At 34.0% G+C, this 14,123-nt stretch overlaps 1 protein-coding gene across 5 annotated transcripts in view; it reads left to right on the top strand.

The window, feature by feature from the left end:
* ELF1 (E74 like ETS transcription factor 1) overlaps positions 1 to 14,123 on the top strand; it is a 115,647-nt gene that overhangs the window by 53,610 nt on the left and 47,914 nt on the right. For 3 of the 5 annotated variants that reach the window (XM_081127929.1, XM_081127932.1, XM_081127931.1), the window contains exon 2: positions 6,361 to 6,707. In XM_081127929.1, coding sequence (XP_080984055.1) covers positions 6,636 to 6,707 — 72 coding nt within the window. In that variant the 5' untranslated portion in view covers positions 6,361 to 6,635. Of the gene's footprint in view, positions 1 to 5,691; positions 5,747 to 6,360; positions 6,708 to 14,123 lie in introns of those variants that run through there. The other 2 variants (XM_081127933.1, XM_081127930.1) reach the window with 2 other exon arrangements.

The raw sequence follows: 14,123 nt of genomic DNA, 5'->3' as shown, positions 1-14,123 counted from the left end.
ACGTGGTTGAAGCTAAGGTGAGCTTATTCAGGTTTCCAAGGCCTGCTTCAGTTTTGCATATGTCACCAGAAGCCTGACTGAGACTTCCTATGTAAAAAACATCAATTTGTGCCCCATTCACACAAAAATAAAACTACTTTTGAAAAAGTTCTAGATACTTCCCCTTACTCTCCCCCTGCCCCCACCCCTGCCCCGGCTCCCCGCAACTTGCAGTGAAAGATGCCTACAGCAAATAATTACTTAAAAGATATTGGTGGTAATATATATGGTACTTTTGTATGAATTCCAAGAACATATTTTAAAACATTTAAAATTTTATCTTAAATTCCTTGAATATTTAAAATAATTTTAATTTAAAGGTTGGAGTATAGAAACATTTTCTTTTTTAATTAAGTTATGATTTGTTTCTCTTGTGACATTAACTTGTATTTTCCCCCCTTCTATTTTGTGTATAGAATACATGATTTAGAGAGGGCTATATAGTGAGATTTATTTTACAACTGGTTTCTTTTTTTGTTTGTTTCCTGGTTCAGTGAGGACTGAGAGACTAACTACCCTTGTTTGGGAAGTTCAAATCTGCTTTCTTAACTGTAACTACACTTTGGTGTGGTTAACGTTTTTTTCCATATCCACAAATTTTTATATGTGATAGTAATATGTATTTAAAGAGCTAGCAAGAAAAATGTCACTAGAATTTTAAAGTACTTCAATGAGTTGTTAACTTGTGGTAGCTTTATAAAAAGGCTTAATAATGTTTCCTTTTCATCTTTTAGGCTGAGTGAAGGTAAAGCAAGATGGTATGATAAGATAGTACTTGGGAAAGAACAGTAATAGTAAAACGTTAAGATTTAAAGCAATAATAGAAAAATCTACAAACTCCTGCTTTAGTTGTTTCAAGTAAAAATATGATTGAAAATGATTTAACAGGCATCAAGAGGCTGCACGAAATAGTGTAGAGACCATTGCTATATATATTTTTCCAGATATTCTGCTAAAGAAGAATACTTAATAAAGTTCTGTTAATGTAGAGAAAGGGGCATGACTGGAAGTTGGAGCCTTTCTTGCTTTTGTTGCCATTAACTGTCTGTGTGATCTTGGGCAAGTCAGAGTGCTCCAGCCGAGATTAATTAGCTGTTCAATTAATACATTATCCTAGGTAATTCTTATATCTTTTCCAGCTCTAAAGTTGTATGATTCTATACTTTTAGAATAGGCAGGCCCTCGGAAGATTGTACAGAAGTATTATTTTCATTTCTGCTGGGAGCTAATATGAAGCACTCTATCATATTAGAAAACAAACTAAAGTCTATTCTACAAGAATTCCAGTCATTACCGTTTATGGTTTATTGCTTGCTTCTCATTTCCATGGCTTCTCTTCTTTTCTCTCACTGTTTTTTGTTTGTTTGTTTGTTTTTTAAATATATATCTTTATTGATTTCAGAGAGAGGAAAGGAGAGGGAGAGAGAGAGATAGAAACATCAGTGATGAGAGAGTCATTGATCGGCGGCCTCCTGCATGCCCCGACTGGGGATTGAGCCTGCAACCCAGGCATGTGCCCTGACCGGGAATCGAACCCTGATCGCCTGGATCCTAGGTCGATGCTCAACCGCTGAGCCACGCCCGGCCAGGCTCTCTCACTTTTCTTATTCTATTTTTCTTTAATTTTTGTTGCATTTCTTTTAATGTAATTTTCCCCCCCAAATATACCTACTTTTCTTATAATAGGTATGTCTATATGGTGAGAAGGGTCACTTATTAGGTTACCACTTAATGTAAAAATACTTTCTGTTCAGGTACTTGGCATCTGGGGTTACTTTAGAATTCCAGTTATCTAGATACTTCCAACCCTTTAAATATATGTATATATGCATATATACACACACACACACACATACACACAAACACTCTCTGAATACTTTATGAGAGGTAGTCATTCAAATTAACGGTAGTCATTCTGTTGCTCTAAGCTGGTGAATTTTACCTTCTTTGGGCCAGAATTGTCTTAGGTAAAACTCTTTTGCTTTATTTGTTTGATTGGTTTTTTTTATTTATCAATTTTTATATTGAGTATAATGAGTTGGTAGCCTAGTAGCTTCCAAAGGGTAGCAATGGCTTTTTAATATAATTATGAATCAATGGGTTTTTAGACCCTGTGTTTAAAACCCTTTTGCAGAAAACCTAAATTTGCATTCAGTCAGGGATGAGGAAGACAAGTGTTAGGAGTATTAAAAACTGATTTTGATGATTATATGTTTTTATAATGCCTGATATCTTTGATAATAAATTAAACACAAATTAACTATTTGAATTGGTTGTAGTAGCCAGTGTGGCTCAGGGTTTTGTGTTTACAATCAGTAAATTTATTTCGTTTGGAACAGACATAATGAAACTCTGTGTTAAGAGAAGCTTGCCAGACAGGGTGAGGTCCTAGCTCTGAAGCACCTGGGTTTATCAAATAATTGTCAAATTTTTAGGCACTGGAAAAGAATTATACTTTTGTTGGTAATGGGCTCTGGTGTTATTTGTTGAAGTCTGGCAAATAGTTGTGGTAAAGGAAGACTCCCAGGAAGTGTGGAAATGAGCCTTAAGAAATAATTAGTTACCTGGAATGCACCTGTTACATCTCTTGCACTATACTTAGACTATAATGAAGCTAATGTTTATTGAGTGAAATTTATATGCCAGGCATTCTGCACATGCATTTTGCATCTTATCTTCACAACTCTAGATTTTGGTGTTATTTATTATACCCATTTTACAAAATGAGGAAACTGTGGCTCATACCTATTTTGCAGAAAGAGGAGACTGACATTAAGTTACTTGTCTAAGGTCCCAATGCAGAAGATTCAAACCCAAGTGGTCTGACTCCAGAGCCTATGCTCTTGTTTTGCTTGCTTTACATTTTACCTTAAATCTGAAGCTTTGGGGGGTAGATAAGTTAGGAACCTTATTGCTGAGACATTCCTCTCGCATGTCTCCTTGAAGAATAAGAATATGGTCCTGACCCAGTTAAAAAACATGAGAGCCAGGTAGGGAAGTTTTTATTACTTGGTAGATGCCCAACTAGATGACCTCTCAAAATTGCAAATAAGTTAACTGTTTATGTCTTTGTGTTGAATGAACAATTATCACTTATATTTTTCTTACTTTTTAAAGACTGACACTTTGAAAATGAAATATGTTTGAAAACTATTAACACAGCCGAGTGTCCCCCAAAAATGCATATAGCTAATGGTTAGTAAATAAAATAAATTTTAAATTTACAAAAGACCTTATAGAGTAAGGCAGAGGGCTTTTTTCCTCTTCAATTTGAGCATCCATGTTTATCCATACAGGAATAATTTTGAGGAATAAAATGGTAAGTTCAATGTTGGACATGTTTTAGACACATTGACTGTGAGGGACACTGAGGTGGATTTATCTAATAGACAGTTTAATGAGTGGATTTAGAGATCAGGAGCTGAACTAGAGATGGAAATTTGTTTTTCCCCCATTTGATATATGTTTTTAATTAGAAATCTGTGTTCTAAACTACCAAGCATAAAAGATAGGGGTAGATTTGGAGGCAAAACTATATACTATAATCCTGGACAGAGTTCTGATTTAGGGAATGAGGATTCTAATTGTAGTTCTATTGTCCTTTCAGACTGTGAGACCATGGGCACTGAGACTCAGTTTACTTATGAAAACTTGAATCATTGATCTAGATTTTTACTCTCATCTATTACCGAAAGCATTTTAATCCACGTTGTTATTTAAGTACTTGTAATATGCATAGGTGATACCTCTGGATCAGGAATTAGAAAATTTTTTCCCAAGAACCACCTTTGGTGACTTAGGGTAAATAACTGTTCAGGGAAGAAGAAGAGCAAAAAGGGGAAAGAGTGAAAAAAGACAGAGTCAAAGGCCTAATTAAGCCAGTAAAATAGTTCAAGAGCTTTTCTTTACTGACACATTTTCAGTTTGTAAACTTCTATATTGAAAGGAACAAAAGCTACCTACCAGAGTAAAGGTGGCTCTGTCCTAACATGGCTTAACGAAAATGGACAGTCATTTCACTTTTAGTTTATTGCAACATTAAAGCACAGTAGCAGTGTGGAAGTGCTAGTAAGAAAAGGTACATGATTGTAGTGGAAAAGAAAGTGAAACTTAACTTTACATAGATGTGTTCACATTGGTAGTGTTACAAAATCCATTCGAACAAATGGATTTTGGAATAGTTTTTGAATTTAACCTTTTACAGAGAAACTTTTGTATTAGGATAATGGTTTCCCCGTTATCAACAGCACTATAGTCATTGTTTATATGGGATATATGTAGAAATAGCTTAAGTATCTAATAATAGATTTTTAAAACAGTATCTATCATTAATATAATTCTATTTATTATTACTATGGGCATACAGGTTTGGTAGGTACAGAAGAAATTTTAGACAATGGCTACTTTCCCAGAGAGTCAAGGGAGGTTTTGCTTTAATTATCTTGGTACCTGGCACATTGCTTTGCAAATAATAGGCACTCAAACATTTATTTAGTTCAATTAGGGGAACATAATTTTCAAATGTGAGACAATATACAATTAATGCTAACTTTGTAGGATGGGAAGTAAGTGCTATATTTTTGAAGGTTCGTATCAGTCAAGACATAGAGGTTAGGAAGCTTTGTGAAAGAAATGGTATTTCAGTTGAGCATTGAAGAGTGGAAAAGATGCGAACTGGCGCTGAGAAATGGGAGAGGTATTCCTGGAATGGGAATAACAGAAGTTGAGAAGGGAGGCAGGAAATACTGTAGTTTGTGTGGAGGACCATAGGGAGCCTAGGATGGTAATTTAAAGGAAAAGATTATAAGTAATGTTTGTCCAAGGTCAAATGTATATCTTATGTGTATATGCCTGTCTGTGATCAATTTAGGTCAGAGTACTTTTCCCCCCCTTTTAGATAGAGTGCATTGTTCAAAAACTACTTGAATATGCTAAAAATACCCAATGTTGGAGTTAACTTGTAAAGGGGTGGGGTGGGTGAATGTGGGAAACTGCTGGGTTTAGTTTAGAATTTAGTTCGGAATTTAGAATTTAGTTTAAATTTAGTTCAGTCAGTAGAAATGTCACCTGAATTGAATTATTAGCCCTTATTTTATTTTGATATGTAGTTAAGGACATCATAGTCACCCATGATGACCCCTAGAGTCCAGAATATATAGGAAATTTGCTTTACTGAAATTAGGAAACGGAGTATATGATTTGGCTAGCACATGCTAGCTGTATTTAAGTTTTCAGGGAAACTCGTTCAGCAGCTCAACTTTATTCCCGAACTTACCTCTTTAAAATTAATTGTAAATGCTGTTTCAAAGAACTGGATGTTATTTAATGTGATATATTTTTATATCTTTGTCTTTTCATTTTCATTTATGGTCATAACCATATGATGTAATATTTAATAAAATTAAGATAAACTTTTAAATTAAAATTTTCCTTTTACTTTTGTAAGTAGTGGTAATTTTTAAAAAAATAGACAAACATCTTTGGAAGGTAATTTTTAAGCATTTCTCCCTCCGCTCTGAAATTGTTTTCTCTCTTAAGTTGCGCTTCTGTTTTTTTACTATTGTAAAGTGCAGTTCTTTGCATGTTCTAATTTGCCATGACGTGGTCAAGTGCTGTTTCCTTCCTGTTGCTTGCAAGCCTGTGCTAGAGATAAGGATACATTTCAGTGCATTAAAAAAAGAAGCCACTGAAGACAGGCTTAAGCATGGTAAAGCATTCTACTTATCAGAAACCTTTTTAAAGAACAGAGCAGGCTTTAATTTCTGCTTAGTTTTAAAAGCTCTTAAAATAGTACTTATTAAACTTTAAATGTATCAGACAGACTTTTAAATCCTTACGTATTAGGCCTAATCGAGATCCTGTGTGAATGTTTCTATTAGGGCAAAAATATACGTTATGAAATTACTCATGGAGTAGCATTTCCTATGTATGTGGTTTGCTGGGTTAGTGGAAAGAAGAAAATTGTTTAAATGTCCTTTATTGTAATTACAGACCTAGTTGTTGCTGGGTGGATGTATGTATGTTTTTAAATTTTTGGTACTTTAATAGTTTAACTGGGGGGAGGGGAGAATGGCTTCATTTTCAGTAATGAGAGGTGATTTTATCTTAGCAGGAATGAAATCTTCAAAGAAAATATGTGCCTAACTTAAAAAAAGTCTGTGTTCATTAGTCATGTTCATTTTGTTTGATTTAGTCATGTTGATTAGTCATGTTAATGTAAAAACATTAACAAAAATACTTTGGAGACACTGCCCTTGGATATCAATTGTTATATTCTAAGTGGGTATGATTTTGTAACTAACTTAAGCTTTTGTTTTTCAGGCGAAGAAGTTCCGGAGAAGAAAAATTTCAGAAAAATTGCCTCAGTTTGAATAGAGTATCAGAACATTTGAAGCACTTTTCTAAAGAAACCAAGAAAATTTGAAGCACCTTCCCTAAAGAAAACCTGTGTATACAGTAACTTCACGGACTTAGCTGGCTGGTTTTTTGTTTTGTTTTTTTGTTGTTTTTTTACCCAAATTGTCACTGGATTCTGCTGCCTGATACTTGAACCTGTTTGGATTTTTCTCATGTGGATCTAAGGGGAATGCTTTATTATGGCTGCTGTTGTCCAACAGAACGACTTAGTATTTGAGTTTGCTAGTAACGTCATGGAGGATGAACAACAGGTATGACACCCAGAGAAAAAATTGGATTTTAATAAATTTATTATTGTGATTTCTCCATTTGTATCAGAAATTACTTACATTAAAAGATGGTAGGAGAAACTTTATTCATGTAAAAATTTAGACATTAAAAATATGGAGGTAGTTGTGATGTTATGTTTTAAGTACTAGTTAATTCCTTACAGAATCTTACTTTTAGCTATGATGTGGTAACAAGGAAGTAATACTTTTGGAGTTAAGCTTGTTTTCTGTAAAATAAGATTTAAATACCTTAAGTAATTATCTGAAAAGTTCTAGAAGCCATACTAACAAAACATGTAAAATGTTTAATAGTATATGACGGGTTGTAATAGTTGCTTGCAGTTATACAGTTTTAATGTATGTGGTTAATTAATATTTATAACCCTAGGCTATTTTTTCAAGCTGATAAAAATATGTTAGCAGTCCTATAATCATATATCATTTCAGTCCAAAGCATATGTGTCTGAGGAAGTTACTTTATTTCTCTAGATCTGGATTTCATCATCGTTTGAGTGAGGGGATTGAACTGAAGAATTTCTAAATTGGTTCTTACTGAATTTATACAAGATATGCAAATTACTGTTTCTAGAATGTAAAAAGGATCTAGGAGATATTAAAAAAGGATCTAAGTTAAATCTGGCCTTTCTTTTTTGGGCGCAGCAGTGGGCTAGGGGTTCTTGGGACTTTATAATTTATTTAATTTTAAACAGGCTATATGGGCCGCGATGTGGGCAAAATGGTATAAGTGTACTGGGAAAAATATTTGGGGGACTGGCAGGTGTAAAATGCCTAATAAATTTGATTTATATACTGAAATAAGCCTAATTTCAAATACCTAACTTTAATAGATCAATTATAATATGTCAAGCTTGTATTCTAGATGAAGTTACTATTGATAATAGAATCAATTCTTACTTTTGACAGGGCATTATACTTTCTTAGCTGTTTGTATTGTCTATTGAAATTACAGAATTCTAAAAAATTATAAATAAAACTACAAAAGATAGAATTTGGATTAAGGTGCCTTAAAATTAAGATGAGCTTTGGGTAGAGAGGCAAAAAGTTTGAGGGAGAGGATTGCTTGGTCCCAATTAAAAATAAATTAATACTTATATGGATTTAATCTAGAGATAATAGAAACGATATTTTAGGAGGAGAAAGTGTTTTGAATTTGCTTTAAAGCAGACATTTTTGTATATCTTAAGATTTAAAAACAGTGTGTTTACTGTGTAACCCTTTTAGATGAACTATCCCTCGCTTGCTGTGGTGAGGTTTGTTTTCGGGATGTGGCTGCAGAGGACAAAGCTCTAAGCCACTAACTGGTGTGCTCCAGTGCAGTAGCTTTGACACATTTTGACCATGAGAAATATATTTTTTACATTATGGTGCAGTATTCATACATGTGTCTATATAGCCTTTAAAAAGTTTTGTAAAATAATACTTCCCCTTATTATGTATGGTACACTTAGTTTATCTTGGAGAGGTTACTAATGTTTTTGGATAGGGAGATAGTGCTTTTAGCTTAACATCAGAATGCACATGCGTATATTTTCTTAAGTTATTTATTTTTATCTAACAAAAGGAATACATATTAGTTTTGTGCAAGTATTATTATAAGGACTTTACAAATATTTAAACATATAAGGCAAGTGTTATTATCTGTATATTATAATGAGGAAATTGAGACATGGAGAGAGGTTAAGTTGCTTGCCTAAAACCATACCATACAGCTGGTAAATAGTGGAGCTGCATTTGAACCCAAGCAGTTTGACTCTCACTAAGGATGTTGAACACTTTTGCAATGATATATGCCAATCTTATTGTATTATAATTAGTGTCAACAATGTTTGGAATACAGTGGTACCTTGGTTTTCGAATGTAATCTGTTCCAGAAGACCGAGTTCTGAAACGTTCGAAAACTGAGTGATCAACAGCCGACAGCTAGGTCTCAGGATCTTGCACTCAGTGGAAGCTGTATGGCATGGTCAACTTCTGAGGCGTGTTTGAAAACCAAAGCATTTACTTCCAGGTTTACGGCGTTTGTAAACCGAGGTACCACTGTAATTGGCCAGGTTTAGAGTTCAATCTTTGGTACAGCAAACTTAACTGATTCACATGGGGGTAGATCCAGTAGTGTCAGTTTGTTTGCTTGTTAAATTTGTTTTTAATTTAAAAAATAATACCATGTCAATTATAAAAGAAGTTACCTAATATGAAAATATGTAAAATAAATAGTGCAAGTCTCTCTTCCTCCTCACTCCTTAATTCTATTCTTCCCCCAAAGATACCAGTATTGACTATTTGATGTTTAGTTTTTGTAGACAAAGGCCTAAACAAAAGAATACTATATGTACGTACAAACCTATATCCAGAGGTTGTTTTTAAGATACAAATGAAAGTATGCCAAACTGTTTTTGTGACTTGTTTGTTTACACTTAATGTATCATTTATTTTTTTCACATGATGGATGGATCATTTTCTACTTTACTGCTCTCTGATCGTGGACAATTGGCTATTAACAGCATTTCGCTATTATAAACAGTATTGAAATAAACATCCTAGTTTGGGTGTGGTTAAGAGCTCAGATATTGGAGTCAGAACACCTGAGTTTGAATCCTTATGCTACCTCTGTGACCTTAAACAAGTCCCTTAACCTCTCTGTGCCTTGGTTTCCTTATCTACAAAATGAGAATGATAATAGACCTAGTATTATAGGATTGTTATGAGCATTAAATGAATTGATGTATATAAAGCTCTTAGAACCATGTTTGGCACATAGCTAATATTTACCGAGCACTATCATTTTGTTATTGCATCTTTCTTTGTGTGTGTATAATTATATAATAGTATAATATTGTTGCACATTTGTGTGATTACTTCTATAAGATTTCTAAAAGTAGATTTACTAAGTTTACTAAAAGCATAAACATACTATCAAATCATTCTTCAAAAAGGTTGTATCAGTTTCTGCTACCACCAATAGTATATTTCCTAAACCATTGCTAACAGAAATCTTATTTTTTCTTTTTGGTCAGTCTTTTTTGGTGAAATTACATTTTACTATTTTAATTTGATATTTCCTTTACTAGCAGTGAGGATGTTGAATTGTTAATTATTGCTATTTTTCATTTAAGTTTCCTTCAAATTACTTACTAATATCCTTTTGCCCAGTAGTTCTTTATATATTACGGCTGTTACATTAATATCATTGTCTTCTAACTAATTCACTGTACAGTTAATGATTAACTCTCTTTTTGTGACACAAGGCTGATATTTTGTCCCTGCCATCTTTTAACAGTATAATATCTTTTGCCCTATAGAAATTTTAAATATTTATGTTGTAAAATTTACCATTTTTTGGTGTCTACTAAGCTTTCTTCACCCCTAAAATTATTAAATGTTCTCTTTATATTTTCTTCTAGTATGTTTTACATATGTTTTGTTCTTCTGTTCAGATGAAATCTACTTCTATAGAATGAGGTATAGGAATCTGACGATTCTCTTCTCCCACAAATGAGAATGCTGGCCCTTCACCACTTATTGAATGTTTTGTGATTTTCACACTAAGACTGCCACCTTTGTTATATACTAAATTACCATATGTTCATAATTTAGTTTTGAACTTGCTAGTGTATTCTGTTTCATTTAACTGTTTTTTATTGTGCCAATAAATATCATAAGTATCACATTGCTTTCATAAGTATCACTTAATAAATTTGACATTTCGTAAGATTTCCCCCACCAAAAAAAAATTGGGGGGTAGAGTTTTGAATGAATTTTCGAATCAGCTTGTTAAATTACATAAAACCTCTGTTGAAATTTTAACTATTCAAAGTTTAAAATTATTTCTGTCTTTTAAAATAATTAATTCTTTTTTATAGTCCTATATTGGTTTGATTAGTTGGTTCTTTATAAAATCACTGTTTGAAGGCTCCAGATTAGAATATATTTCCTGTTTTCAGCTGTGGCCTGCGATTATAACTGTAGTTGTCTAAAGAAACTGACACCATTAATGTCTGGTTGCCACCACCTTAATCATTTTCCCTTATATCAATTCATACTCTTCTGAAAATTGCTTGGAAAAACTCCTTTGGGCAGGGATTGTAGGTGGGTGTTTGAAAAGGAAATATCAACATTGTTGGTGTTGACAAGCCACTTAAAAATCTGTTTTTCCTGTCTATTCCAAACTGGGAATATTTGTAGCTTGGAATGAGGGAGGTATTTCTGTGGAAGAGCAACACCATCAGAATTGAATTGTGGTAAACTTTTACTTGAAGGTGCCTCAGTTTGACCTTATTAAACAGGCGTGTTTGCCTGGTGAATATACGAGAATAAGAAGAACGCTGAAGGCTGTGGAGACTAGTTTCTAGAGAGAAGGAAACGACTATATGTTCAAATACTCCAGAATTTAATTTAATGAAAGTCAGCTGGTTGTTTAATGTTTTTTATAATTTTGATATATTATTATATCATTTGATATATCATTTATAATTTTGATATGTCATGTTTTCTCAGTTATTGGTTCCAAAAGTAGATCTTAGCACATCATAGTTATTTATGCTTAACAGAGTTAGCTCACTATGAGAAGCTTCATGACATGCTTGGGAAAGTGAAACAAGTATTTTTATAGAATCTCATCACAATATAAGAAGGTGGTCTTATGACACATTCCTTCTTAAGATGTAGATTGGCTTGCTCAGACTGTGTACTCCTAGGGGCTAAAGGGTAAACAGTGCCTTGTTTTTTTTTAACAAGCTGCCCAGTAATTCGAATGCACTGTTTGGGAATCACTACTTAGTGTGACAGAGGTTAGCCCAGAGCGCTGTGGATACAGAGAATGGAGCCTTTGACTGCATTGCAGCTTAGGGAAAGTTAAATTTGAGCTGGTTCTTGAAGAACCATCCAGTTTATCTGGCAGACGAAGAAGTGATCTAGAATAGGAGAGTGTACCAAAACTTCTGATGGATTTCTCTTGACTGTATAAGCAATCTAGACACCTTAACTTATGCTTAGAAGCTTTTCATAGCTTTTTTTTTAAAATCCTCACCCGAGAATACGTTTATTGATTTTAGAAAGAGAGGAAGGGAGAGAGAGAGGGGGGACATCTATTGGTTGCCTCTCATATGTGCCCCAACTGGGGATCGAACCTGAAACCTAGGTCTGTGCCCTGACCAGAAATAGAGCCCGCAACCTTTTAACGTACTGTACGACACTCCAGCCACAACATGCCACCTGGCCAGGGCTGTTTCTTCTTTATACTACATTAACTTTGCTAGCCTATGGTATAATTTTCCCAAATACTGTTTCCCCATTGTTTGATCTCCCACATTCATACCTGTTACTTAAGCTCTAATCATCTTTCCAGATCTTAGGACAAACCTACTTATTCCAGGAATTTATCCTAAAATCATCCTTCCAGGAATTAACAACTTTATCCTGTTGTTCATATATCACTTATTGTCAATGTCACACATTTGCCATGTTAAATTTATATACACACACACACACACACACACACATATATATATATATATATATATATATATATATATATATATATATATATATATAAACTAATTTCCCCCAGAGAAGTGCTAAACTACTTGAAGAAAGGGAATGCCTCCTTCCCCTAATATCTCCCAATACATTTAACATCATTTATAATACATTTATTGGTTGAGTCCTCTTAAAAATTTTTTTCTTTCTCCTGGTAAAATGATGTGGGATATATGTGTGCTCAGTTATGGCCCTTATCATATCAGAAGACCTTTGAATGATAAGAGGTGATGTCCTGTCCTACAGGTCTCTTGAATACAGTGTATGTTTTTCTGGGAGCTATTTGTCCACATTCTCACTTAGTGCATGGGCAATGTGACCATATCACTATAGTTCCAAGACCAGAAATAAATATTCATGGAGTATGTGTTCAATGAAAACCATCTCAAGGTAATTTTTAAAAATTGTAACTGAAATTATAAATAAGTAAAATCCATTAAATGACTAATCACATTTATTAAATCTGGTTGGTAGGCACATGGATGTGTTTTCTGTCTACTCTGTTATAGATTTAAATTTAAAAAAAAAAAAGAGAAAAACTAACCTTCATATAGAGTTTTTCTATTTCTTGGGAGATTCCTTGAAATTGCAGAGAAAGTTTTTCACGTGGTTGCATCTTGAGAATGAGGTTGTATTCTGTAGACTGAGAAAATATATATAAGAATATAGATAACACCAACCTACCATTTTCTAGCTGGAATGGTAAAATTCTGTTAGGTTAGGGGTTATGTGTATCTCAAAATTAGAGTAGAAGGAATGAGTTGATAGTGCTCAATGGGTAACTTGTTCAGCACCAGTGGTATGGAGGACAGGAAGTTGGAATGGTGATACTAACCTATGCATGGACACAGTGGATTCTCTGTTATTTACATACAATTACAGGTTTTATGAACCAATCTACCTGTTCCTGTTGCCCTCTTTTTTAATCTTGGCAGATCAGGTTTATCAAATCCATTAAAAGTTTGGCCATCTGTAAAACTAACATACAGAGGTTACTTGTTTCTTTTCTATATATCTGGAAAAGCCTTCATCATAGGAGTTGTGCCATAGAGCCCCCAACACAAGCCTGATTTATCTTTGGGAAAAGTCTAACTTTGCGTAAGGCCTGAGGCCCTCTTCAGGTTATGTGAAAGGACAACCCTACCTATGGCCTAGTGTTTGGCCTGACTTATCTTCCTGCCGTCTATTGGCAGCAAGGAAGCTGATGGTTATTTTGAAGGAGGAGCTGGCAAGGGGAATAGTAGGAACTTTTTATTACTCTCTTTTGTAGGATCTTCTTTTAATGTCCCTTAGCTGTCACACAGAGGCCCCAGGACAACGTCTTAAAAAGAATATGGATGACATCATTGTGTAGAGTAGGACATGGACTAATCAGGCTCCAGAAACATTCACTGATGAAATTTAGTAACTAGTGTTTACTGAAGATTTTGTCCTGCAGATTGTGCTATGAGCTTTATACAACAGTCTTATGAATTAGGTATTCTAATTCTCACTTTACAGATGAGGAAAGTGAGGCTCAGAGAAGGGAATCAGTATTTCTATTTATCCATTTTGTATATCTTTCCCCAAAATGCTATTCTTTTAATGAGGTTTGTGTTTGTCAATTCAACTTCCATTCTCTCTCCCAGAAAGTGCTTAATCACCTAGTACAGCTTTACTGGGAAAATAGGAAAGTAGTACATTTTTGATGCATTCAGTTTAGCTATGTGATCTTGAAAATTTTGCCACCTCTCCATTTCACTTAACACACAACGTATAAACCATTATATAAACAGATAGTATCATTGTATTATTGACTTTTTTTTAAGCCAGAGTCACCGTCAACACTATTTAGACAATATT

Source organism: Miniopterus schreibersii (assembly GCF_964146895.1).
Source record: "Miniopterus schreibersii genome assembly, chromosome: 2".
NCBI lineage: Eukaryota > Metazoa > Chordata > Mammalia > Chiroptera > Miniopteridae > Miniopterus > Miniopterus schreibersii.
Note: the sequence above shows the minus strand (reverse complement) of the source record. Positions and strands in the feature narration are given on the sequence as shown.